The sequence below is a fragment of the Rhinolophus sinicus genome, linkage group LG07, assembly GCF_036562045.2.
Source record: "Rhinolophus sinicus isolate RSC01 linkage group LG07, ASM3656204v1, whole genome shotgun sequence".
NCBI lineage: Eukaryota > Metazoa > Chordata > Mammalia > Chiroptera > Rhinolophidae > Rhinolophus > Rhinolophus sinicus.
Window position 1 is genome coordinate 69050181 of NC_133757.1, and position 21434 is coordinate 69071614.

General features: G+C 60.2%; 2 protein-coding genes across 6 annotated transcripts in view; one reads left to right on the forward strand and one right to left on the reverse strand.

Moving 5' to 3' along the window:
• DOT1L (DOT1 like histone lysine methyltransferase) overlaps nt 1–18259 on the forward strand; it is a 54275-nt gene extending 36016 nt beyond the window's left edge. For 2 of the 3 annotated variants that reach the window (XM_074337497.1, XM_074337498.1), the window contains 16 exons: nt 170–404; nt 649–762; nt 1372–1463; nt 1827–1928; nt 2167–2304; nt 2913–3038; nt 4873–5357; nt 5539–5674; nt 6251–6397; nt 7544–7658; nt 8629–9209; nt 9401–9606; nt 11111–11175; nt 11732–12670; nt 13417–14037; nt 15735–18259. In XM_074337497.1, coding sequence (XP_074193598.1) covers nt 170–404; nt 649–762; nt 1372–1463; nt 1827–1928; nt 2167–2304; nt 2913–3038; nt 4873–5357; nt 5539–5674; nt 6251–6397; nt 7544–7658; nt 8629–9209; nt 9401–9606; nt 11111–11175; nt 11732–12670; nt 13417–14003 — 4068 coding nt within the window. In that variant the 3' untranslated portion in view covers nt 14004–14037; nt 15735–18259. The remainder of the gene's footprint in view (nt 1–169; nt 405–648; nt 763–1371; nt 1464–1826; nt 1929–2166; nt 2305–2912; nt 3039–4872; nt 5358–5538; nt 5675–6250; nt 6398–7543; nt 7659–8628; nt 9210–9400; nt 9607–11110; nt 11176–11731; nt 12671–13416; nt 14038–15734) is intronic. The other variant, XM_074337499.1, reaches the window with a different exon arrangement.
• A 604-nt stretch (nt 18260–18863) lies between these two features.
• Nucleotides 18864–21327, reverse strand: PLEKHJ1 (pleckstrin homology domain containing J1). Of its 3 annotated transcripts, XM_019743993.2 has the most exons (6): nt 20852–21327; nt 20693–20760; nt 20538–20604; nt 19603–19693; nt 19463–19526; nt 18864–19387 (listed from the first exon to the last, which is right to left on the reverse strand). In XM_019743993.2, exons 1-6 carry the CDS (start codon nt 20943–20945, stop codon nt 19322–19324), a joined length of 450 nt encoding a protein of 149 aa, XP_019599552.2. In that variant the 5' UTR covers nt 20946–21327; the 3' UTR covers nt 18864–19321. The 3 variants fall into 3 exon arrangements, with proteins under 3 accessions (XP_019599552.2, XP_074193603.1, XP_074193604.1); XM_074337502.1 differs by lacking the exons at nt 19463–19526; nt 19603–19693; XM_074337503.1 differs by lacking the exons at nt 19463–19526; nt 19603–19693; nt 20538–20604; nt 20693–20760.
• Between the last annotated feature and the right edge of the window lie 107 nt (nt 21328–21434).

Consider the following 21434-nt stretch of genomic DNA (forward strand, 5'->3'; position numbering starts at 1 on the left):
CGCCCTGGAGGGCAGCAGTGCTGGAGAGCCCACACATTGGTCAGCACTGGTCACCGGCCTCAAGACAGAGGGTTTTCCTGGGGTGCAGGGTGCCTTGTCCAGTCACTCTGGAGCCTGTATCTCGGGCTCATTAATAACGATTTTGATCCTTCGACATTCCATCCACTAGGATTCTGGTGCTGAGGAAGAGAAAGTGGGGACGACTGCCATCAAGAAGCCATCCCCCTCCAAAGCCCGGAAAAAGAAGCTGAACAAGAAGGGGCGGAAGCTAGCCGGCCGGAAGCGCGGGCGCCCCAAGAAGATGAGCACTGCAAACCCTGAGCGTAAGCCCAAAAAGAGCCCGACTGCACTGGACCTGCTGCGTGCCCAGACTGCGTCCCAGACGGCTGCCGCCTCGCCACAGGGTGAGCCAGCCACAGCCCCTGAGAGAAGGTGGGGGGAGCTTTCCCAGCACACCTGGCAGGAACCACGTGCTCACAGGGATTTCGTAGAACTACCAAGACGCGGTACCTGGCCGTGCCCTTGGACCCCAGGAGCTGTGTTGAGTCTTGTCTTTGAAAAAGGCAGAGAAGCCCCGTAGAAAGTCTGTAATTCCCCGGGAGGGAGTACTGGGCAGTTGTTGACACATGGGTGCTGTTGTCTCCCCAGATGCGTACAAGTCACCTCACAGCCCGTTTTATCAGCTACCTCCCAGCGTGCAGCGGCAGCCGCCTGACCAGCTGCTGCTGGCACCCACCCCGCCTGCACTGCAGAAGCTGCTAGGTGAGCCGGGATGGAAGGCGCAGGGCTGGGGGTCTGCCCCCAGGGGACACTGGTCAGTGTCTGGGGACATCTGTGATCACATTGGGAGTGCGCCTGCATCAGATGAGTGAGGCAGGGCTCCTGTGGCCCCAGTGAGGGGGCTGGGCCCGTCGGGGATGAGCCCTCCCTCACCTTGTGGACCTCGACCTTGAGACCTCTCATCTCTTTAAAAACTGAGTGAAGGAAACCCTTTTGAATCATGGGAGCTACCGGTTTCCCCAGTTCCACATCTATAGCCTGTGTTTACTGGGAAATTTGGCAGATCTGGTCATGGAAACCCACAGTCCCGGGGAGAAAGAAAACGCAGGTGGTGATGGCAGGAGCTGCGAGCCGCTCGCAGGAGGATCCCCCTGCTGAGGGGCTCCGGGCGAGGGGGGGACCAGCCACAGCTGTGGTGAGGGACATCAAGGCAGTGACGGGACCAAGGGTGCCGGCACCGTCACCGGCAGTTCTCCACAGCATCTGACGACGGCCGGGGGAGCTCCCAGAGAAATTGAAGCCCGCCCGCCAGCCTTTTAGCCTCAAGACCTCGAGGCTTCTGCTCTGAGACCTTGTCCCCGGCTCTTCTAGAATCCTTCAAGATTCAGTACCTGCAGTTCCTGGCATACACGAAGACCCCTCAGTACAAGGCCAGCCTCCAGCAGCTACTGGACCAGGAGAAGGTGAGACCCACCGGTGGCTGCATCCCCAGCGCTATGCAGAGGGGCGAGATGGCCAAGCCCTTCACCTGCCAGCTACCGAGGGCCCCAGCCCACCACAAACAGACTGCACTCCCTGTCATGTCCCCTGGTCCCCACTCAGAGGGCCCGCCCGCAGTGGAGGCCATCTGTGGTGGCACTGGGAGTGTGGGCGTGCTCAGCCCCTGAACGGGTGCCGCCTTCTGATGGCATCCTGGGGACCAGCTGGTCCTTGCATCTGGGTGCCACGGCTGCACATAGGGAGGTGGTAGCGTTCATCAGTGAGCCTGTTGGAGAGAGGGGACAGGGTGGAGTGCGGCCGCACGCTCACCTACGTTGTCTCCGCAGGAGAAGAACGCCCGCTTGCTGGGCGCTGCACAGCAGCTGTTTGGCCACTGCCAGGCCCAGAAGGAGGAGATCAAGAGGCTTTTCCAGCAGAAACTGGATGAGGTAGAGCTGCCCAAGGCTGGGTGACCCAAGCGCAGGATGGGGGGAGGCAGCTGGGGGCACAGCCAGGACGGCTGAGATCCAGAAGAACCACTTCCTTTGTGGTGCTTTTTCCGGTGGCTTAGAACCGGATTCTGGTCAGAGGGCTGCTCCCTACATGGGGCCGGCACAGACTTGTGTCCTGGGGTCACCCCTTTGCTCCTTTCTCTGGAGGGCTGCAGCCTCTGTCATGTGTCCGCAGTTGGGAGTGAAGGCCCTGACCTACAGCGACCTGATCCAGGCGCAGAAGGAGATCTCGGCTCACAACCAGCAGCTGCGGGAGCAGACAGAGCAGCTGGACAAGGACACCCGGGAGCTGCGCACCCAGAGCCTCCAGTTGGTGCGTGAGCGGTCCCGGCCCGGCCCACTGGCCTCCTGCGCTTTCCGAGGGCCGCTGCTTTGCGTGGCTCTCTGAGCTCGTGAGCGTGAGTGGGGCCCAGGGCCCACAGGCGGCACCTTAGCTTCCTGTGGGGCATCCCAGAGGCTCTGATGATTCACTAGACAAGCCCCGGAGGGGGCTCAGACTCTCCTGGTCCTCAATCTCCCAGTACTGGACTCCTTCATGAGCCACTAGGGCCGGGGTACAGACCCCTGTGACCTCACTCAGCGATGGGGACCCATTGCGAGATGTGCAGGGGCCTCCCTTCTAGGGGGCTATCCTGCCCCATTCCGTGGGACCCCTCACCGTGCTCCTCAGGCATTTCCTACGTTGACCCTGGTCTTCTCTTTGGCCCTTCTCTACAGCCTGGCCTTCCAGAGCAAGAGGGAGAGAGGGACCAGCCCCTGGAAACACCTGCCCAGATGCCCTCCCTGTCTCTCCTCAGGGGCCCAGTGTCGGGGCGGGAAGCAGACCCCCTGCTGGGCAGTCCATCATCCCCATAGCACCCATATTGCAAGGCTGGGCCCGCCTGGCCCAGGCTCATGGCCGTAACTACCCCTTCCCCACAGCTAAAGGCTCGGTGTGAGGAGCTGAAGCTGGACTGGTCTACACTGTCCCTGGAGAGCCTGCTGAAGGAGAAGCAGGCCCTGAGGAGCCAGATCTCCGAGAAGCAGAGACGCTGCCTGGAGCTGCAGGTAGGGCCCGGGACAGATGCATCGGCCTCTCTGGGCTTCAGCCATGGTGTCGGGAACATGCTCAGAGCTGTCAGCGTGGAAGCTGCCCTCCTCCCAAGGACAGGGCATTGGCTCCCAGTGTCACAGTAACTGACGCCCCCCTGTTAGCCCTGGAGGGGAGCAAGGAGCAGGGCAGGTGGGGCCCCCCACTCGCCCCCAGGGCATCTCGCTTGATCCCAGACTTCAAAGGTTGCCAGAGCACCTACTGAGGAAGTGTTTCTGACACTGTCACGGAACAGCTTGTGCTTTTTTGATGGGGTGACCCGTTTCTCAAGAGCAGCTAGAAAAAAGTGCGGGGTAGGGAAAGCACAGCACAGAGGCTGTGGCTGAGTCCCCAAGTCCGGGACTTCTAAGCAACAGAATAAAGGCAGGCATCAGCCATCACGACTGTTCTGTGTGTGCTGGCTCTGGCCCTCATGGCGCCTCCCCAGCCTGGCTCTGCAGCAGGCAGAGCACTTCTGGCCAGCAGACCGCTGGGGCTCTTTCAAGTGGGTTATCCTTATAAAATGACACTGCAACGAATTTCTCTACACTGATGACTCCACTGAAGGGTGTTTCCCTAAAGTCCTTGTCCTCAGAGTAGACCTGTGAGCAGTTTCAGGTCCCACAATACATGTCTTGTGCTTGCCGAGCAGCAGTGTGCATCATGGAAAGAGGTTTGCTGACTGTCACCAAAGCCAGGCCTTGTTCCTACTATGCACGTGCCTGCAAGAGCAGTCTCCACAGGGGGATATTTGAGTTCCAACCCTTCAATGTAATCAAGAAATGGTACATGTTCTTATGGGGGAAAAATCAAACAGAGTGCGTGAGCTGAAAGAACAGAAATGTGGTTGGGCAGGCAGCTGAGACAGGTAACCTGTGTGCTCCTTGTTGAGTCACTGCTTTCCTCAACTCTGGTGCTGGAATGGCGGTGGGCACAGCAGCATCCCATTCTGTAGCCTGCTCCTACCCCAATCTTTCTTCGATCTTGGGGTCCCCATTCCCTCTCAGTCATCCCAGACTCCTAGGGGCTGAACCCATCCTGGGGACTGGACTAAGCAGTCACTTCCCTCCACCTGGGCTCTCAGGGGGGTGATGGACTCTGGCTCACCTCTCCCCGGTAGCACAGACCCTCCTTTAGCCTGCGGTTGTCACCTTCTTCCTCTCTAGCCTCCAGGCCCATCTCACCCTCTCCTCTCGGCTCCTAGCTTTGCGGGGCCCAACTGAAGTCTTGTTGAAGCAGACAAATCAGTTTCAGGTTCTGCTCATTTCCACTTGCAGCAGAGCCCATCCCCCACCCCTCTCCCCTGCTCCTGAGGACCCTTACTGAGAACATGAAGTTTTCAGTTTTGCTGTGCCTAAAGAGCATTCCTTCTCTGGCAGTCTGGAGTTTTGCTCAGTAATGCGTGTATTTGTTGGGTAAGGGGGTGGCGCTGTAATGTCAAAATCTGTTGTGATAAATGATTCACATGGGATCCAAAAGTAATAATAAATAAAAAAACAAATGCCCCGTGTCCTGACCCCTGGAAGGAAACTCCTCCAGGGTTTTTCCCAATGTCTTACACTCCGGGAAGCACTGTGTCCTCTGTCTTGCTTTCCGGGGCATCAGCGGATGTGCGTCTGCAGAACTGCCCTTGACCCTCACATGTTGTCTTGCCCAGAGCGCCTTGATTGAGTTTGGGCAGCCGGCTGTCCTGGCCTCCATGTCCCTGCAGCCAGTGTGACTGACTGTGCTTTCCCCCCTTCCTGGAACGGTCCCTTCCGGTGGGCTGCTGGGTGGGGCTGGGCCTTGGGCCTGATGCCCTCTGTCTCGCAGATCAGCATTGTGGAGCTGGAGAAGAGCCAACGGCAGCAGGAGCTCCTGCAGCTCAAGTCCTGTGTACCACCCGACGACGCTGTGCCTGGTCACCTTCGCGGGAAGGGTGGCTTGGGCCGTGAGCTGGAGGCGGAACCCGGCCGGCTGCACCTGGAGCTGGACTGCTCCAAGCTCTCACTGCCCCACTTTAGTAGCATGAGCCCGGAGCTCTCCATGAATGGCCACGCAGCCAGCTATGAGCTCTGCAGTGCGCTGAGCCGGCCCTCGTCCAAGCAGAACACCCCCCAGTACCTGGCCTCACCGCTGGACCAGGAGGTTGTGCCCTGCACCCCTGGCCACAGCAGCCGGCCCCGTCTCGAGAGGCTGTCGGGCCTGGCCCTGCCTGACTACACCAGGCTCTCACCCGCCAAGCTGGTACTCAGACGACACCTGAGCCAGGACCATGCGGCCAGCAGCAAGGCTGCCACCGGCGAGCTGCACCCACGGTGAGTGTGCGGGCTGGTTGGTCTGCCCCTGGCGCCCTTCGGCCGTTGTGGGGTCTTGGGAGTGGGAGCTCATCGGTTTGGGAGGAATTCGGGGGGTTGCTGGGCCCAGGCCACCAGCTCTGAATGCAAAGTCCAAGCCGAGGGAGCTCCAAGAGTGACCGAGGGGTGTGTCTCATTCCAGAGCCGAGCATACCAAGGAGAACGGCCTTCCATACCAGAGCCCAGGCCTCACCAATGGCATCAAGCTGAGCCCTCAGGACCCACGGCCCTTGTCCCCCGTGGCCTTACAGATGACAGGAGAGAAGGGCAGCGAGAAGGTACGTGCAGCTGCCAGGAGGGGCCCGTGGGGTGGGGGCCTGGGGGTGTGTTCACCTGCACCCGAGCCGGGGCTGTGGGGACACTCAGTGGATGTCTTGAGTGGGTCTATTAGGAGAGGGGTCCAGGTGAGGGCCCAGGAGGGGGAGTCCAGGTGAGGACCGGTGGAGCCAGGAGAATGCCAGGTGGGGGTGGAGGGCTCGGGAGTCCGTCAGGTCCTAGTCCACGGTCACCTCACCACTGCGTGGGGACGAGACTAGGAGAGTGTCTTGATAGCATAGCCCTGTTAGGGAGGTATTGCCCTATGGGGACAGAAAGAGGAGGGTAGCTCTATCTGTGTGTGTGGCTGCAAATTTAAGAAACATTGGAAGGTCAGAGCTTGAGGACCTGGTGATTGGTGGCTATTGGGTTGATGGGCGAGACCCTGGAAGGTCAGGAGGAGCTGGTTGGGGTGGAGGGCTGGGTGTTACTGGGTTGAGGGGACGATTTGTGGCTGGAGGGTCGCTGTGTCCTCTGGGTGGTGCTCGTGGCCTGGGCTTTGCTGGTCAGCAGGAACAGGCAGTCTGCTATGTCTGCAGGGTCTGAAGGAGCGCGCCTACGCCAGCAGTGGGGAAGCCATCACCAGCCTGCCTGTCAGCATCCCGCTCAGCACCGTGCAGCCCAGCAAGCTGCCCGTCAGCATCCCCCTGGCCAGCGTGGTGCTGCCCAGCCGTGCCGAGAAGGTGGTAAGTGCGCGCCGCGAGGGCCAGGCCCGGGCTCCAGGGTACTGCTGCGCCCGGAGCGCCCGTGCAGGCAGAGGGGGCTGGTGTCTGCTTTTTGTCCCCTTCTGTTAAACTGCATGCTATTGAATTTTGAACACACCATGGTACCCAAGAAAAACAGCATCCAAAATCCAGATCTAATTACCATAATATCTTGCTGTTTTCATCTCAGATATTTTTTTGTAAATGGGTGTGTGCCAGTGGAGAAGGGATCAAACTGCCTGATACGGTAGAAGCTGGAAGCCCACCCTTTCCTTCAGTCTACACGTGCCTTCTCCTGCCTCACATGTGTGGACTCATGAGCACAGAACCTCATACAGTGCAGCTTCTTGTCTTTACTGAGCTGTAATTCACATACAATTCACCATCCAAAGTGTGCATTATAGTGGCATTTAGTACATTCACAGGGTTGTGCACTTACCACCTCTCTAGCTCCAGAACCTTCCATCACCCAAAAGGAAACCTCATTCCCGTTAGCAGTCACCCCCACCTACTCCCCAGCCCCCACAACCATGAACCCACGTCCTGTCTGTGGATGTGCCTGTTCTGGACATTTCCCATAAGTGGAATCACACACTGTGTGTCTGGCTTCTCTCATGAGCACCGTGTGTACAAGGTCCGTCCACATTGTAGCGAGTGTTAGCGCCTCCCTCCTTTTACCGAGTGACACTCCAGTGGGTAGATGGGCTACATCTTGTGTATCTTTTCATCTGTCAGAGAGTTCCCACTTTTTGGCCGATGTGGACATGCGTGTACAGGTTTTGTGTGGTCAGTGTTTTCATCTTGTTCCACATAGGAGTGGAATTGCTGGGTCAGAGCGTAACTGCAGCCCGTCACTGCTCTCCCTGCCCCCTTTACCCATAGCCTGAGCCCATTAGCTAGAGCCATTCTTTAGGACCCAAGTCAGACATCTGTCCCTCCCCTTATCAGACCCTTCTGGTGGCTGTCCCCCATGCCCACACCCTGAGCAGGTCACTCCCCGCTCTGCACACTGCTTCTCACACACGTGCCCTCTCCCTGCCGCATACCCTCAGCATGTTCTGTGGCCTGTGGCCCCTCCCCAGTGTTCAGCCGCTGGCCGTCTCAGGTGACAGTGTGCTCTCTCCACAGAGAAGCACCCCCAGCCCTGTGCCGCAGGCACGAGAGTCATCGTCCACACTTGAGAAGCAGATGGGTGCTAATGCCCACAGTTCTGGGAGCAAAGGCCTCGCCCTGGCCCCCGCAGGTGAGAGTGATCCTCCGACTTCCCCCAGGGGCCAGGCCGGAGGTGCAAGTGAGGCCCCCAGAGATGCTGGGCTGGGTTCAGAGCCTGACTCCTCCTGGCTGTTGGGTCTGCGCTGAGTCAGGGCAGTCGTCCCTGCTGGCGGCAGCAGCACAGCATTGCTTGAACCTGTGGCTGGCATCCGGATGTGGACGTGCTCGGTCTGGCTGTATTCCAGCCTATGTGGCTGACTGGGTGGCATGGTGGCTGTCCTTGTCAAACCACTGTGGGCGCCTGGACTGCTCCATTTCTGGCTGGTTCTGGTTTTCAGAGAGCGCCAATTCTTGGCACATGTATGTGTTGACACGGGGCCAGGGGCACTATGGCTCTGCAGCCGAGTGGGTCTCTGTCACAGCTGCTCAGCTCTGATATGACAGCCCGTGGGCAGGTGGTGGGCCTGTTCCAATACAGGCCGGGCTGCAGTTTGCCCACCTGCGTGAGCACATGGCCTATTTGGAAATTATTTTCCTAGGCATAAAGAGTGACTTGCACAAGCCAGTACTGAGACTAGGTCCTTCCCTGGTCTCCTGGTGCCCCACTACTCCAACACTGGGGCACAGCTTTGCAGCAGGCGACATAACCGAGTTCTGGGCAAGAGACAAATTATCAGTTGGACACCACCCAGGTTTTTGAGCGTCTGGGGAGGCCCCCTAGAGAGGGGTTGGGGTGGGGAGTTGGGGACCGGCTCCAGGGCTTCCGATGGTGCCACACCCAAACATGGGAAGGAGCTCCCCGCACCTGGGCACTGTCATGCCAGCCCAAGGGCACCTGCCTTGTCCCTCTGTGCCATCTCTGGTGGCAACCACAACATGGAGGGTGGTTCTCAGGGCCTGAGCGTCCTCACCAGTTCCACCCCAGGTAGCGCCATCTTCAGCCAGTCTGAGCATCCTCTCCTGGGACTCGCTCCCCTGAGAAACAGTGTTCTTCTTGACAGGCTTCTCCTACACCGGTTCAGTGGCCATCAGCGGGGCCCTGGCAGGCAGCCCGGTCCCGCTTGCTCCTGGAGCCGAGCCCCCCGCCTTTGACGAGTCCTCTAGCTCGGGGAGCCTCTTCGCCACCATGGGATCCCGCAGCTCGACCCCACAGCATCCCCCACTGCTGGCACAGCCCCGGAACTCTGGCCCGGCCTCACCTGCCCACCAGCTGTGCGCCAGTCCCCGGCTGGGCACCGCCCAGGGCCCGCTCCCTGATGCCAGCAAAGGGGACCTTCCCTCCGAGGCTGGCTTCTCAGATCCAGAGAGCGAGGCCAAGCGGAGGGCCATCTTCAGCATCTCGGCCGGCACCAGCAGCACCAAACAGTCGCCTTCCAACAAGCATAGCCCTCTGCCCCCGGGCACCCGCGGGGACAGCAGCCAGAGTCACGGGCAGGACAGCCGTAAGCGGGGCAGGAGGAAGCGGGCGTCGGCAGGGACCCCCAGCCTGAGCTCGGGCGTGTCCCCTAAGCGTCGGGCGCTGCCGTCCGTCGCCAGCCTCTTCACGCAGTCTTCAGGATCCCCGCTCAACCTCAACTCCATGGTAAGTAAGGCCAGGAAGGGGCAGCCTTCCCTCCAGGCCGGCCCACACGCAGCAGAGAGCAGGGGGCGGGCTTCCCGGTTCCCGGGGCTCAGCCCACCAGAAGGCTCTGGGCAGCAGGGACCTAAGCACAGCCCGTGGGGTTGGTGTGTGTGGCTGTTGACAGGGTTGTGCTATCTGTGCTGCTCTCTCAGGTCAACAACATCAACCAGCCTTTGGAAATCACGGCCATCTCATCCCCCGAGAGCTCCCTGAAGAGCTCTCCTGTCCCTTACCAGGACAACGACCAGCCACCCGTGCTCAAGAAAGAGAAGCCCCTCAACCAGACCAACGGAGCCCACTATTCCCCACTGACCTCGGATGAGGAGCCGGGCTCTGAGGACGAGCCGGGCAGTGCCAGGTGAGGGGCTGGGCTGGGCTGGGCAGTGGGCACGGCAGGGCTCTGACGGACAGGTCCTCGTGGTCAGGCGTGACCCCCGAGGGCAGGCAGCTTCCCCTTGCCGACTGTGGGTGGATGCAGGGGTCCTTAACAATCCCTCCCCTCGCCCTGCCCCAGCCCCTGGCCCCTACCTTCTGCTTTCTGTCTGTGAATCTGACTCCTCTGGGGGCTTCCTGGGAGTGTGATCACACAGTGTTTGTCCATCTGTGACTGGCTGATGTCACTGAGCATAATGTTCTCAGGGTCCGTCCACTCTGTAGCAGGTGTCAGTGTTTTTCCTTTCTAAGACTGAGTAATATTCTGTCGTGTGGATGGACCACGTTGTGTTTCTGTGTCATCCATCCACGGACACGCGGGTTGCTTCCAGTTTTAGCTACTGTGGACCGTGCTGCTGTGCACTCACAGACATGTTTGTCTCTGTTTCCCTCATCCTGAGTGGTGGAGTTGCTGGGTCTGTGTTTAACTTTGTGAGGAGCTGCCTCCCTGTGTTCCACGGTGGCCACTTGCTGCACGTCCCCACCAGCCGCGCTCCTGCGGCTCCTCCCCATGTCGCGGGCCTGCTTCTGTCCTGTAGTGTAACAGCTGCTCTTGTGGGTGTGGAGCGGAGTGAAGTGTCGTGGTCCTGGCTTCCATCTCCCTGACCACCAGTGGTGTTGAGTGTCACTTCACGTGTCATCTGTGTCAGCTCAGGTCCTTGGTCCCCTCTGTCCTTGGGTGTCCTTTGCTGCTATTGAGTTATGAGAGTGCTTTATGTGTTTCTAGATCCGTGACCCCGTACAGACATACGGCGTGTGAATGTTTCCTCCCCTCTGGGCTGTCTATTCACTCTCTTGCTGGTGTCCTTTGAAGCACAGAAGTGTCACATTTTCATGAAGTCCCATTCTTTTGTGTTGTCTTTTGTTGCCTACGCTTGCGGTGTCTTGTCAACGTTATTTCTTTCTGTTCCTCATCCACATACGCACATTGCATTTTAGAACTTGCACGTGGATGCTCTCCACTTGTGTTGGGCACATCCAACTTAGCAATTTCCGAATTCTTTCAGAAGCTCTCCTATGCCTGGCGGTCATAGTGTCCTTTGGGACGGACTGCACAGCACTGATACAACGCACACTACTTATAATCGTGCTGCTACAAATCCCGGCCACTGCAGCGTCCTGCATGCTGTGTGTCATGTGCACCACAGCAGGCACACGTGGTCTTCAATAGCGTGAGAGAAGTGAGCGGAGTCGGCCCGTAGGGACAGTGTGTCTCTGTATATGTGGAGATGGAGGTCCTGTCTCTTCTGCAGTGGCTGAGCCTTCAGCCCTGTCTCCCACCAGAGGTAGCTTTGTGCTAGCGCTGGGGCTGCGCACAGGTGTGAGGGGCGCCAGGGTCTGCCCGGCCTCCTGGGCAGCTCGGTGCACACGTGCCACTCTCCGCATCACGTGGATTTCAAACAGTCACCATCCGTTTTTTTTCTCGATAGAATTGAGAGAAAAATTGCCACGATCTCCTTGGAAAGTAAATCTCCTCCGAAAACCTTGGAAAATGGTGAGTAACAGTGCTCCCATCGCTTGACCCCCCGGTGCTAAATGACACAGCCCCCGGATAGCAGTGACGCCCAGGCTCAACCCACTGCCGACCTATGAGGGGACCACACCAGGCTTCTAGAATTGCCTCTGGGGGACGTTGGGTACCGCCTGGCCACCTCCCCTGGGCAGACAGCGCTGTCAGAAGGGCCGTCCCCAGGACAGGACAGGCTCAGTGCTGCAGGGCTCCATGTCCTCGGTTGCGGGGGCAACGAGTCTGTTTCCTTCCTGGTTAGATGGGCCAGAGCCTGATTTCTGTGCTGGCCCGCCACACAGCTGCGTCTGTCCTCGCCTTCTCTTGCAGTCCCACCCTCACCACATGCAGGGCCAGCACGACCTCCCAGGACAGGCCCACGTGGACCTAAGTGCTCTTCTCTGGCTGGAAGGGCATCTGAGCCATGGTGGTCTGAGCCCATGCAGCTCCCTCCTGGACCCCCTCACAGAGCCCACACCACAGCTCCTGCCCCACTCGGCCCCTCGGAGGCATCCAGGCCTCAGCCCCTGCATTTCCTTGTCAGGTGGTGGCCTGGTGGGAAGAAAGTCAATGCCCGCCAGCGAGCCTGTCAACAGCAGCAAGTGGAAGGCCACCTTCTCGCCTATCTCCGACCTCGGCCTGGCCAAGGCCACTGACACCCCATTGCAGGCCAGCTCTGCTCTGAGCCAGAACTCCCTATTTGCTTTCCGGCCTGCCCTGGAGGAGCCCGGCTCGGCCGACACCAAGCTGGCTGCCCACCCCAGGAAGAGCTTTCCCGGTGCCCTGTCAGGGGCCGGTGGGCTGAGCCCAAGCAGCAACCCTCCCAACGGCTTCGCCTTCAGTGGGGGCCTGGCCACTGACCTCAGTTTACACAGCTTCAATGATGGTGCTTCTCTCTCCCACAAGGCCCCCGAGACGGCCAGCCTGGGCACCCCTTTGAGCTTTCCCGCCCCGCGGGGCAAGGAGGGCGGCACAGAGCCCAGCACCTTTGTGAACAAGAGGCAGCTGGATGGACTGGGAGGCCCGAAGGGCGAGGGGGGCAAGAGCAGGGAGGCAGACCTGGGCCTGCCCTCTTGCACACCCACGGACAAGGCCTCGCTGGCACATATCAAGGCGGGCAAGGGCCGGGACCGCGAGCCTGACTTCAAGAATGGCCACAACCTCTTCATTTCCGCCGCCACCGTGCCCCCCGGGGGCCTCCTCAGTGGCCCGGGCCTTGCCACGGCAGCATCTTCGGCGGGCAGCGTGGCCCCCTCTGCCCAGACACACCGGCCCTTCCTGGGCACCTTCGCCCCCGGCCCGCAGTTCTCCCTGGGCCCCGTGTCCCTGCAGGCCAACCTGGGCTCATCCGTGCTGCAGTCTCTGTTCAGCTCTGTGCCGGCCGCCGCCGGCCTGGTGCACGTCTCGTCTGCTGCGACCAGACTGACCAACTCACACGCCATGGGCAGCTTTTCCTCCGGGGTGGCAGGCGGCGCAGTTGGAGGTAGGCAGGAGCACATCTTTCTCGGCTGCCTAGGGTTCCGCGAGACCTGCTCGGGGGTCCGAGACGCCAAGCCGCAAGCCATCATCGCGGCCTCTTGGACCACTGGGTTTAATCACTACTGCTTTACAGGTTCCCTTCCAGAGCCCCCTAAGGGTCGAGAGGCTATGCCTGCGTGTCCTCTTGTGCCCACTTTGCACCCACCACCTCGTTCCTTTTCATAAAATGCAGATGTGACTGTCACATGGGCAGAGCACTTGCGCGTGAGTCGGCCTGGCAGGCTCTGGTTATGACAGCATCTCATACCTTCAGGAGAGCTGGCACCGAGACTAGAGCTTTCCTGCCTGCCCGGGAAAGTCACCATCAGACCTGACACACAGCCCATGGGCTTTGGGCGGCTTTGGGGGCTGGCACTAGGAAGAGTGGCCACAGTGCCTGCCGCAAGAGGGCTCCGTGTAGGGTGGAGTGGGGCCTCGAACTGGGCCCTCTGTGGTCTCAGACCACTGCTGCAGGCCCCTTGCTGGGCACAGGCAAGGGAGATGCTCACAGCTGGGACACCGTGCGGCCTGCCTGAGGGGTTGTGGCCGTCCTGCAGGCAAGTTTCACCTGGCCACCTGCACCCTGCCTACTGCTTTGCCCCTGCACCTGCGTGCACGCGGAGCTGCGACTGCTGTCCCTTTTGCGTGTGTCGCATCGCTTGCCTGGAGAATGCCACCTGTTGAAGCTGAGTTTTTCTCTCCTGTTTGCAGGTGTCTTTAACCACGCGGTGCCTTCCGCCTCCGCTCATCCGTTTGGAGCCAGTTTCGGCAGCGGGGCTGCGTGTCGCAGCGCCACGCTGAGCTTAACCCCGCTGCAGGCGGTGGCCAGCACCCCCGCCTCTTCCTTTCAGGCCCCGCCCTCCATGGAGCCGAGGCTGCCCCTACCCCCGCCTGCTCCGCCCCTGGGCCGGCCCCCTGCGGGGCCACCCACCCTCCACGCGCCCCCTCCTCCTAACGCCGCCTTGCCTCCCGTTCCCGCGCTGCTCCCCGCTAACTCTGAGCCCGCGCTCCTGCAGAACCTGGCGCCCCTCCCTGCTAACCAAGCTTTCTTACCGGCCTCCTCTGCCGCCTCTCTGCCTCCTGCTAACGCCTCTCTGTCCATCAAGCTCGCCTCCCTCCCGCACAAGGCCTCCCGCCCCTCCTTCACGGTGCACCACCAGCCCCTGCCTGGGCTGACCCTGGCCCAGGCTGCTCCTGTGATCCCACAGGCCAGCTCCACGGGGCCATCCGCTGTGTGGGTTTCCCTTGGCATGCCGCCTCCTTGTGCCGCGCGCCTTGCGGGGGTTAAGCCGCGATAAAGACCTTGCTTAGCTAGCAGTTCTGTTATGTAAGGTAAGGCTAGAGCCAACCAGGTGGCCCATATGAGAAACTCAACTGTCCTTCCTTTCGCAGAGAATAGATGGGCCCACAGGACTGCGCAGAGGCCTGGGGACCGAGGCTGCTTTGCCTTGGCTGAAGGGTGGAGACTTGGGGTTCTGAGAAGTGCAAAGGAAACATAAGCGCAGGGTGGGAAGGGAGACTGTGGCGGCCGTGCCCATAGGCCGCTGAGGGCTGCCTGAGTGCCAGCACAGAGCTAGGAGGGGTGTGACTGGCCCTTGCCGCCCACCTGGACCTTCACACTAGGTCCCAGTAGCACTCCTGCCCAGGGGCGCAGCACATCAGGAAGGCCCCACGGGCCTGCAGGCTGGAAGCTGCATTCAGTCTTGCAGGGAGGGGACCAGGAGGAAGTGCGGGCGTCCGGCTGTGGGCCCCAGCTCAGTGTTGCCGCCGCTCTCCAGCTGTTGGTCTCTGGTGGTCAGGGACCGGGGCAGCCCCAGTGGGGCCATGGGGCAGCTCAGAAGCCCACCTTGCTGTCTGTCCACTGTTGTGCCTCTCTCAGCCTGTTTACTTAACCACACGTTGGGTGCATTTAAGGCCCGTGGTACTTGATGGGCCTTTAGAAGACAGTTGTGTGTTATGCTCCTTGGCTAGAGGTCCCTGCTGGCAGGCCCCCACCCACATGCCCTGGGGGCTGTTGGGCAACAGGAAGGGCTGCCTGGCAGGTGGGCGGTGCTCCTCCGGCCTCCAGGGAACTGGACCCGTGCAATTTGAGTGTCAGTGTGGAGTCAGTGGACAGCAGTGTAGGAAGGGCCCGCCTTTGGGAATGGGATGAGGAATGTGGCCGTGAGGCCTTCGGGAGGGCCCTAGTCCACTGCTCCGCTGTGAGGGCGGTAGGGAGCTGGGCCCTGGGACAGCTGATCCAGCCACTGCTGGGTGCCACCTGGCATCCCCTGGGGAAAGGGCCTTCTTGGGCAAGTCTACCGCTATGGGCGAGTGCTTGAGGAACAGAAGCCGGGCACTGACTGGGCACTGCAGGCTAGGCGTCAGGTCTGTCTGCCATCCTCAGCCCTTTGCATGTGTTTAAGTGGAAGTAGACGTGAGGCCGCAGGAGTCTGACGACCTCCCAGTCAGGGCATGGGTCTGGGGATGGGCTGTGCCTTGGTCCCATTGGAAAAGCCTGGAAGGTAGGTTGGCAGTGGCTCACAGAGGCCTCACGCCATCAGAGAAGGGCACGGTGGCCAGGACTGGCTGGAAGAGGTCAGGGCTGTGCACGCGGAAGCATTTGGGCATCGGGCCCCCAACCCAGTCTGGCCCGCAGTGGACACCTACCTTCTATCCGCCCAGCATAAGAGGTCTCCCTGGGCTGGATGGCGACACCTCACTCCGGGATATGCACACCTGTCAGTGGGGGGCTGCTCACAGGACCCCCTGAGCAGTGCCTAGCTGGTGGTGACCAGAGAGGGTCTCGGGTTCCAAGATTGCCAGGGAGTGGGGGAGGCCAGGACCCAGAGCCCCATGCGGGCCTTGGGACTGTGACCTCCCACCTCTGACTGGGCCAGGGGAATGGCATGAGAGTGTCTGCGACAACCACATTCTGTCCACCCATCTGTCCATCTGTAGGCTTTGCTTCCCCGGTCTGGGGACATGTGGGCTGCTCTGAGTGAAACACTAACGCTGTGCTGCCTTTCCTCCCGTGCCGGTCTCTGCAGGTAACTAGGATTTCTACCTCAACGGCGACACCTGTGCGAGGACAGGTGGGCCACAGGAACGGCAGCCAACCACCGGACAGCGGGACAGACCGAGGACGAGGCTGTGCCGTGAGTCCACGCTGCACAGATATGCAGGAGATGCTGGGCCTGGCTCCAGCGTATACTGTTGATAGTTTTAGATAAAGTATTTATCGTTTTTTAAAAAGTATAAACAATTTTGACTTATTTTATTCCACCGAAGTCATAAAGGCAACCTATTGAGAAATGTAAATACTATATATGAGAGGATCTATATAAAGACCTGGACCCGACAGACTGGCCGCCCGCGGAGACCCCGACAGCCGGCCCGGTGCTATCTCACCGCCAGGCCTCGCCGCCTCCACGTTCTCTTGGTGCTGACTCGAGGTTGACCAACGCCAAAACCAGTCCTTGCTGCGCCCTCCCCGTCATCCTGCGCTCTCCCGTACCAAAGGCACACCTGTCTTCAGGTCAAGGGTGGTTCACTCAGTTTCTGATGTCCCTCAGAAAAGCCCCTCTCCCCCATCACTGTGAACACTCCCGGCCAGACTGTCAGCCCTGGATCCTGGGACAGCTCCTTTGGTGTGTGGTGTGAGACGCGGGTGAGCGGTGGGCTCCCTGATGCTGCAGGAGGAGGCTGCTGTGAATGGTGCTTGTAGGGGGGTCTGGTACCTGTCGTCGCGTGTGTCACGGAGCTGCTGGGAAACAAGTGCTTTACTTTGTACGTGCTGTCTTGGACTCGGGCTCACGCAGCCCAGCAAGGCGTGTGGCCGCCGGCCGGGGCATGTGGCAGGTCAGCCGTGGGTGCCTGGTGTGTCTGTACAGAAGAGAGTCACACTGACGAGTGACAGTATTTTATAGAGATGTGATGAAAATTTATAAATTTCATAGACTTGACTTTGTTTATTTTTAGATCGTATAATGCACAGTAAACTTAAAAGGGAGAAAGAAAAGTGAGGGGGGAAACCTTTTTATTTATTCAAGTGCACACAAGTGGCGTTGGCCCAGGGCCAAGCAACCCTTGTCCCTCTGCTCAGCCTGTGCCACTGCTCCATGTCTCCATTGGCCCTCCAACCCCGCAGCTGGGGTGACACCTGCCCCCACTGGAGTAGCCTCCATGGTGCTTGGGAACCAGTTCCCCGGGGTGGGCTGGCAGGGCAGAGGCGGGCTTCGCAGGAAGGCAGGAGAGCTGTTGCCGATGCTTCCAGAGGCTGCTAGTAGGGTTCTCAGGTCCCTCTAGCGCAGCTGTCTGTGACTAGTTCTGGACCCTGTGTTGTCTGCGGAGTCCCTGAAAGGGCAAGTCCAGAAGCCCTCAGGACCCCATTGTGTGAGCTCCAGAAAGGGCTGAGCAGGTGCAGTCAGAGCTTTGGCCTCAGGTGCTTGACCCCAGGAGGTGGCACCCCCCCAAGGAACAAAGAAGTCCTTTTTCTAAAGGTGGGGCTGTGCAAAGGGATTTGACCTGTTCCTGGAGAAAAGGCCTGAGCTCCGCCTTCCCCAGCCTGGCCAGCAGGGGCTTCCGCCAGGCCCCTGCCTCCTGATCCCTGGGGGCAAGGCAGGCCTTGGCAGATGGGAGGAGGGGGGTGGAGGGCAGGGGGGGGCGGGGGCCTGGGAGAGCCCTGCCTCCTGTGTGCCCTGGGGTGGTGCCTGGCCCAGAGCAAATCCAGGCTGAAGATGGTGCTTGGTCAGGTTCTTGGAACCGGCTGCCCTGTAACTGCTGCCCTGGCTCCCTTCCCTGCCGGTCAGTGCACGAAGGTGCTGTGCTCATCCCAAACCCCATATCCCCCCACTCCCTTGTCAGGAGCACAGGGCCCCCTAAAAAGCTGCAAGGCTGACAGTAGCAAAGTCACAGCACGTGGCGAGTCCCTAGTCTGGAACTAAGCAACCGTTCTCAACAGTGCTTCTTTTCCAGCCTGAGGTCCTCATGTGGACTTCATACTGACATGCCATATCTGCCCCACAGCAGTTAGCACTGGGGGTCTCCTTTCTGTGCCCGCGCTCAGCCCCCAGGCCCTCCTGACCAGGAGATCGATCAGCCACTATTGGCTGCCAGGGAGGGGAGGCCGCATGGCCCTGTGGGGAGCAGGGTCTGGTCTCTGTGCAGAGACTCGGTGCTGCTGTGACTGTGGGCAACTTCAGGGAAGCCCAGGGCTGCGAGGGCGCTTTGCTCAGGAAACCTAAGTCGGACGACCCTCCCAGTCAGGAGGAGCCAGCCTTCCCTTCCAGCTATGACTCGTGATTTATTTAAGACCCACTCACCCCTTTATTTATCCACGCCATCTGCAGTAGGAGACTGTTTTCTTGTCCTTTTACCACCACCCGCCACCCCTGCCATCATTCCCATTCAGTCTCAACCTTGACTATTAACTCAGATGGGGCCCTGCCTGCTTTGTGGTTCTGGTAGACTGTTTCAGATGGGGGTGCTGGTGTGGCCTTCTTTCCCGACGGGAATCCCACTGCACTCTGATTTCCATCTCTAGACTGTAATAAAAGACTTGTTTTCACTTGAACTTGGTCTGCTGGCATTTCTTCCTGGTTACCACACAGTGAGACCTTAGCCTTGAGGGCCCAAGTACAGAGGACGGTCACTCCCAACAGGCCCCACGGGCTCCTGAAAGCAACCGCTGTGACTAGCAGACTGCAAGTGCCCACCTGAGGGAGGCCCAGCCCCTGCAGGGCTTACACCTGACGAGGTCCAGCACCCCAAGGACAGCCCTTTTGATGAACTAAAACCAACCGACTGGGACTTGGACACGGGCAGAACCCTTTCCAAGGTCCCACATGCACCCAAGGGGAAGGCCTGTGACGAGGGGTGGGATCACGGGCCACCTGAGGATCCCATCACACCCCCGCCTCCATCCTACCTTAGTACCTGTGAGCACCAGAGGCCCCAGGGGCCAGCCTCCCTGATTTTCCAGGCTCTGGGGTTCTGGGTCTCCTCCCCTCTATTTGGGCAGCCCAGCCCCTTCTTCCCAGGCACTTAAATCTCAGGCCTGGAAAGGACCTGTCCCCCAGGAGCCTTACTTCCTTCAGGGGCCAGCTCCAACGGCCTGGGACCACCAACCTGTGGAGGATCCATGTTCCTCTCTGCATTCACTGCACCACCAACCCATGTGGAAAAAAGAGGTACCTTTATTTGAACAGAATAAGTACACGGGCCCAAGGGCGAAAGCTCCCAGCTCTGCCCAGCGGCCTCCAGCCAGGGCCTGGCCCTCGTCCTCAGCAGGACAGTTCACAGCCCTGATCCCTTCACAGCATCGTCCAGCTTTATACAGTCAGCCTGCACAGAGCAGGAGCTTCGGGCCTCCCTCACCAGGCCCTGGAGGGATGTGCCTGAGGGGCCAGGCACAACCGCTCCCCAGCAGCAGCATGTGGCACCCAGAGGTGCTGGACCAGTCTGGCGGGTCCTGAGGCACAGCCCCTGCCCACTCTCAGCAGCCTGGGGCCTTTGAAGTCTTGAAGCCAAAACACCTCACTCCGTAAATCCAGGCTTGAGGAGACCCAGATCCCAGGGAGGGTGGGGGGGCTCCTCTCAAAACTGGTGAGTAAAGCTGAGGAGCCTGATCGTGGACTCATGCCTTCAAGCCACTCAGCTGGAACCGGGCCTCCTCCGATATGCCGAACTGCTCCAGGGGGTCCTGTGGGGTGGACAGCATAACATGAGCCCCAGCCCCCAAGCCACCCCCGTCCTAAGCCGTGTGCCCCATGCCCACCTTGCCGGTCATCTTCTGGATCTCATTCCTATAGAAGATGAGGCTCCGGCGCATGAACTCGTAGCTGGGGGAGAAAGTGGCCTGTGTTCACAGGGCTGGCTCTACCTCCACCCCAGGCCCCCGGGCCGCCCATGCCCCACCTGGCTCGACGAAGAGCCCCCATCCACTCCTGACACTGCTCCTCGCTACGGCACTCAAAGTGGTACTTCCTCTCCGGATCCTCGATGAAGCCTGCAGAGGGAGGGGCCCCGTGTGTCCCTGCTCACTCCCACCCCCACCAACCACAGGTTTCGCCTGTCTGCTGCCACTGTCCACAACTGCCCCCTCCTCCAGCCCGGGCTCGTCGCTTCCCACCAGCTGTGGGTTGAACTGTGTCCCCCAAAAGGGTAACTTCAAGGCCTAGCTCCCAGAATCTGGGAGCAGGGTCACTGCAGATGTAATTAACGTGAGGCCACACTGGAGTGTGGTGGACTCCTAATCCAATAGGACTGGTGTCCTTACAAAAAGGGGGAATTGACAGACACACAGGGAAAAGGCCAGGGGGAGGACGGACGCAGAGAGGAGAGTGATGCTTCAACAAGCCAAGGAATGCCAGAGGCTGCCAACAGCCTCCAGAAACTGGGAGAGCCTGGGACAAATCATCCTCAGAATTAACCAGTCCTACCGACAGCGCAACCTGAACTTCTGCCCTCCAGCAGTGAGAGAAGTTAAGTTTCTGCTGTTGAAGCCCCCCAGTCTGTGGCAGCCCCAGGAAACTAAAGTTCCGGCCTTCCCTGAAAACTCCATCCTCTCAAAGAGACCCAGAAGAATCCTCCGGGGTCCCCTGCACAAAGCCCGGCACTGAAAATGGGTAAAAACAGCAAGCATTGACCCGAGGGCAATGCTCCCCAAGAGAAGATAAAGTCCTCGCGGCCTTGCGGTGGCAGCTAGGGAGTGGCTGGGACGGATGCGCGCAGCCTGCATCACAGGGAAGGAGCCCAGCCCTAACCCCGACAGCAAACTCTGTTCCTGGGGCGGGGAGGGGCAGGGCGGAGTTGGGGGTCATGACCGGCATAGCCCCACCCCCCGCACTCACTGATGGAGAAGCCGCTGGGCTCTTCCTGGGTGATTCTGCAGTGCTCCAGCAGCAGGGCTCCAACGGGCTGGGGGCAGACGGGGCGCATGGGCGGGTCACCCGAGGACCCCAGGACCCCAGCCCCCAGCCCGGGACCCGCCTCCCCGCCGCCCTACCTCTGCCTCATCCGTCCGGAAGTAGAAGAGAAAATTAACCACCAGCTTCACCAGTCGCCGCTTCACCACTGCGGACACAGGGCGGGCTCGCGAGGGCTCGGCGGCCGCCCAACCCGCCGCTGCCCGCCCGCCCCGACCCCCGGCCCCTGGCCTGCTCACCGCTGCCCTTCTTGGGACCCCGCATGCCCAGTTCGGCCGCCAGCTCGGCCGGCTGCCTAGACAGCGCCTGCAGCTCCTTCTCGTTGTAGCGCATGGCGCCCCGAGGCCGAGAACGTAGAGTACCGGCCGCGCCCTACCGGCCGTCGTCCCCGCTCACGCCAAAAACGTCCCAGGGCACGTCCCGGAAGTTCTCCCAGAGCTACTGCGCCGGCGCGCCCCAGGCCTGCCCATCCTGTCAATCACCGGCGAAGGGAGCTGGTGTCCCGGGGGCTGCAGAGACCGAGGGGAGCCCTCGTGGGGTCCACGGGAAAGTCAAAGATAGACTGTTATATGTATCATGCAGTGTTAGGCCCAGGATAGAAAAAATAAAACACCCCTACGACCCGTGGCGCCCTTAACTGAAATGGACAAGAATAGGCGGAAAGTCTGGGGACAAGTCGCTGCCCTCCTTCCCGCGAGAACTGGCTTTAGCGAGTACAACCGACCGAGAGGCCATGGAGAGCCCGTTGGGCATGCGCACTTCAGCTTCCGGCCTGCCCTCTGTAGGTCCTCACACCTACAGAGCTTCTCGTTCGCGCTACTG

Coding starts and splice junctions, on each gene's coding strand:
- PLEKHJ1 (XM_074337502.1), bottom strand. CDS start 20,945: ATGCGCTACAACGAGAAGGAGCTGCAGGCGCTGTCTAGGCAGCCGGCC. Junction 20,761..20,851: donor GGGTCCCAAGAAGGGCAGCG/GTGAGCAGGCCA, acceptor CTGTGTCCGCAG/TGGTGAAGCGGCGACTGGTG. Junction 19,388..20,537: donor GCCCAGCGGCTTCTCCATCA/GTGAGTGCGGGG, acceptor TCCACCCCACAG/GACCCCCTGGAGCAGTTCGG.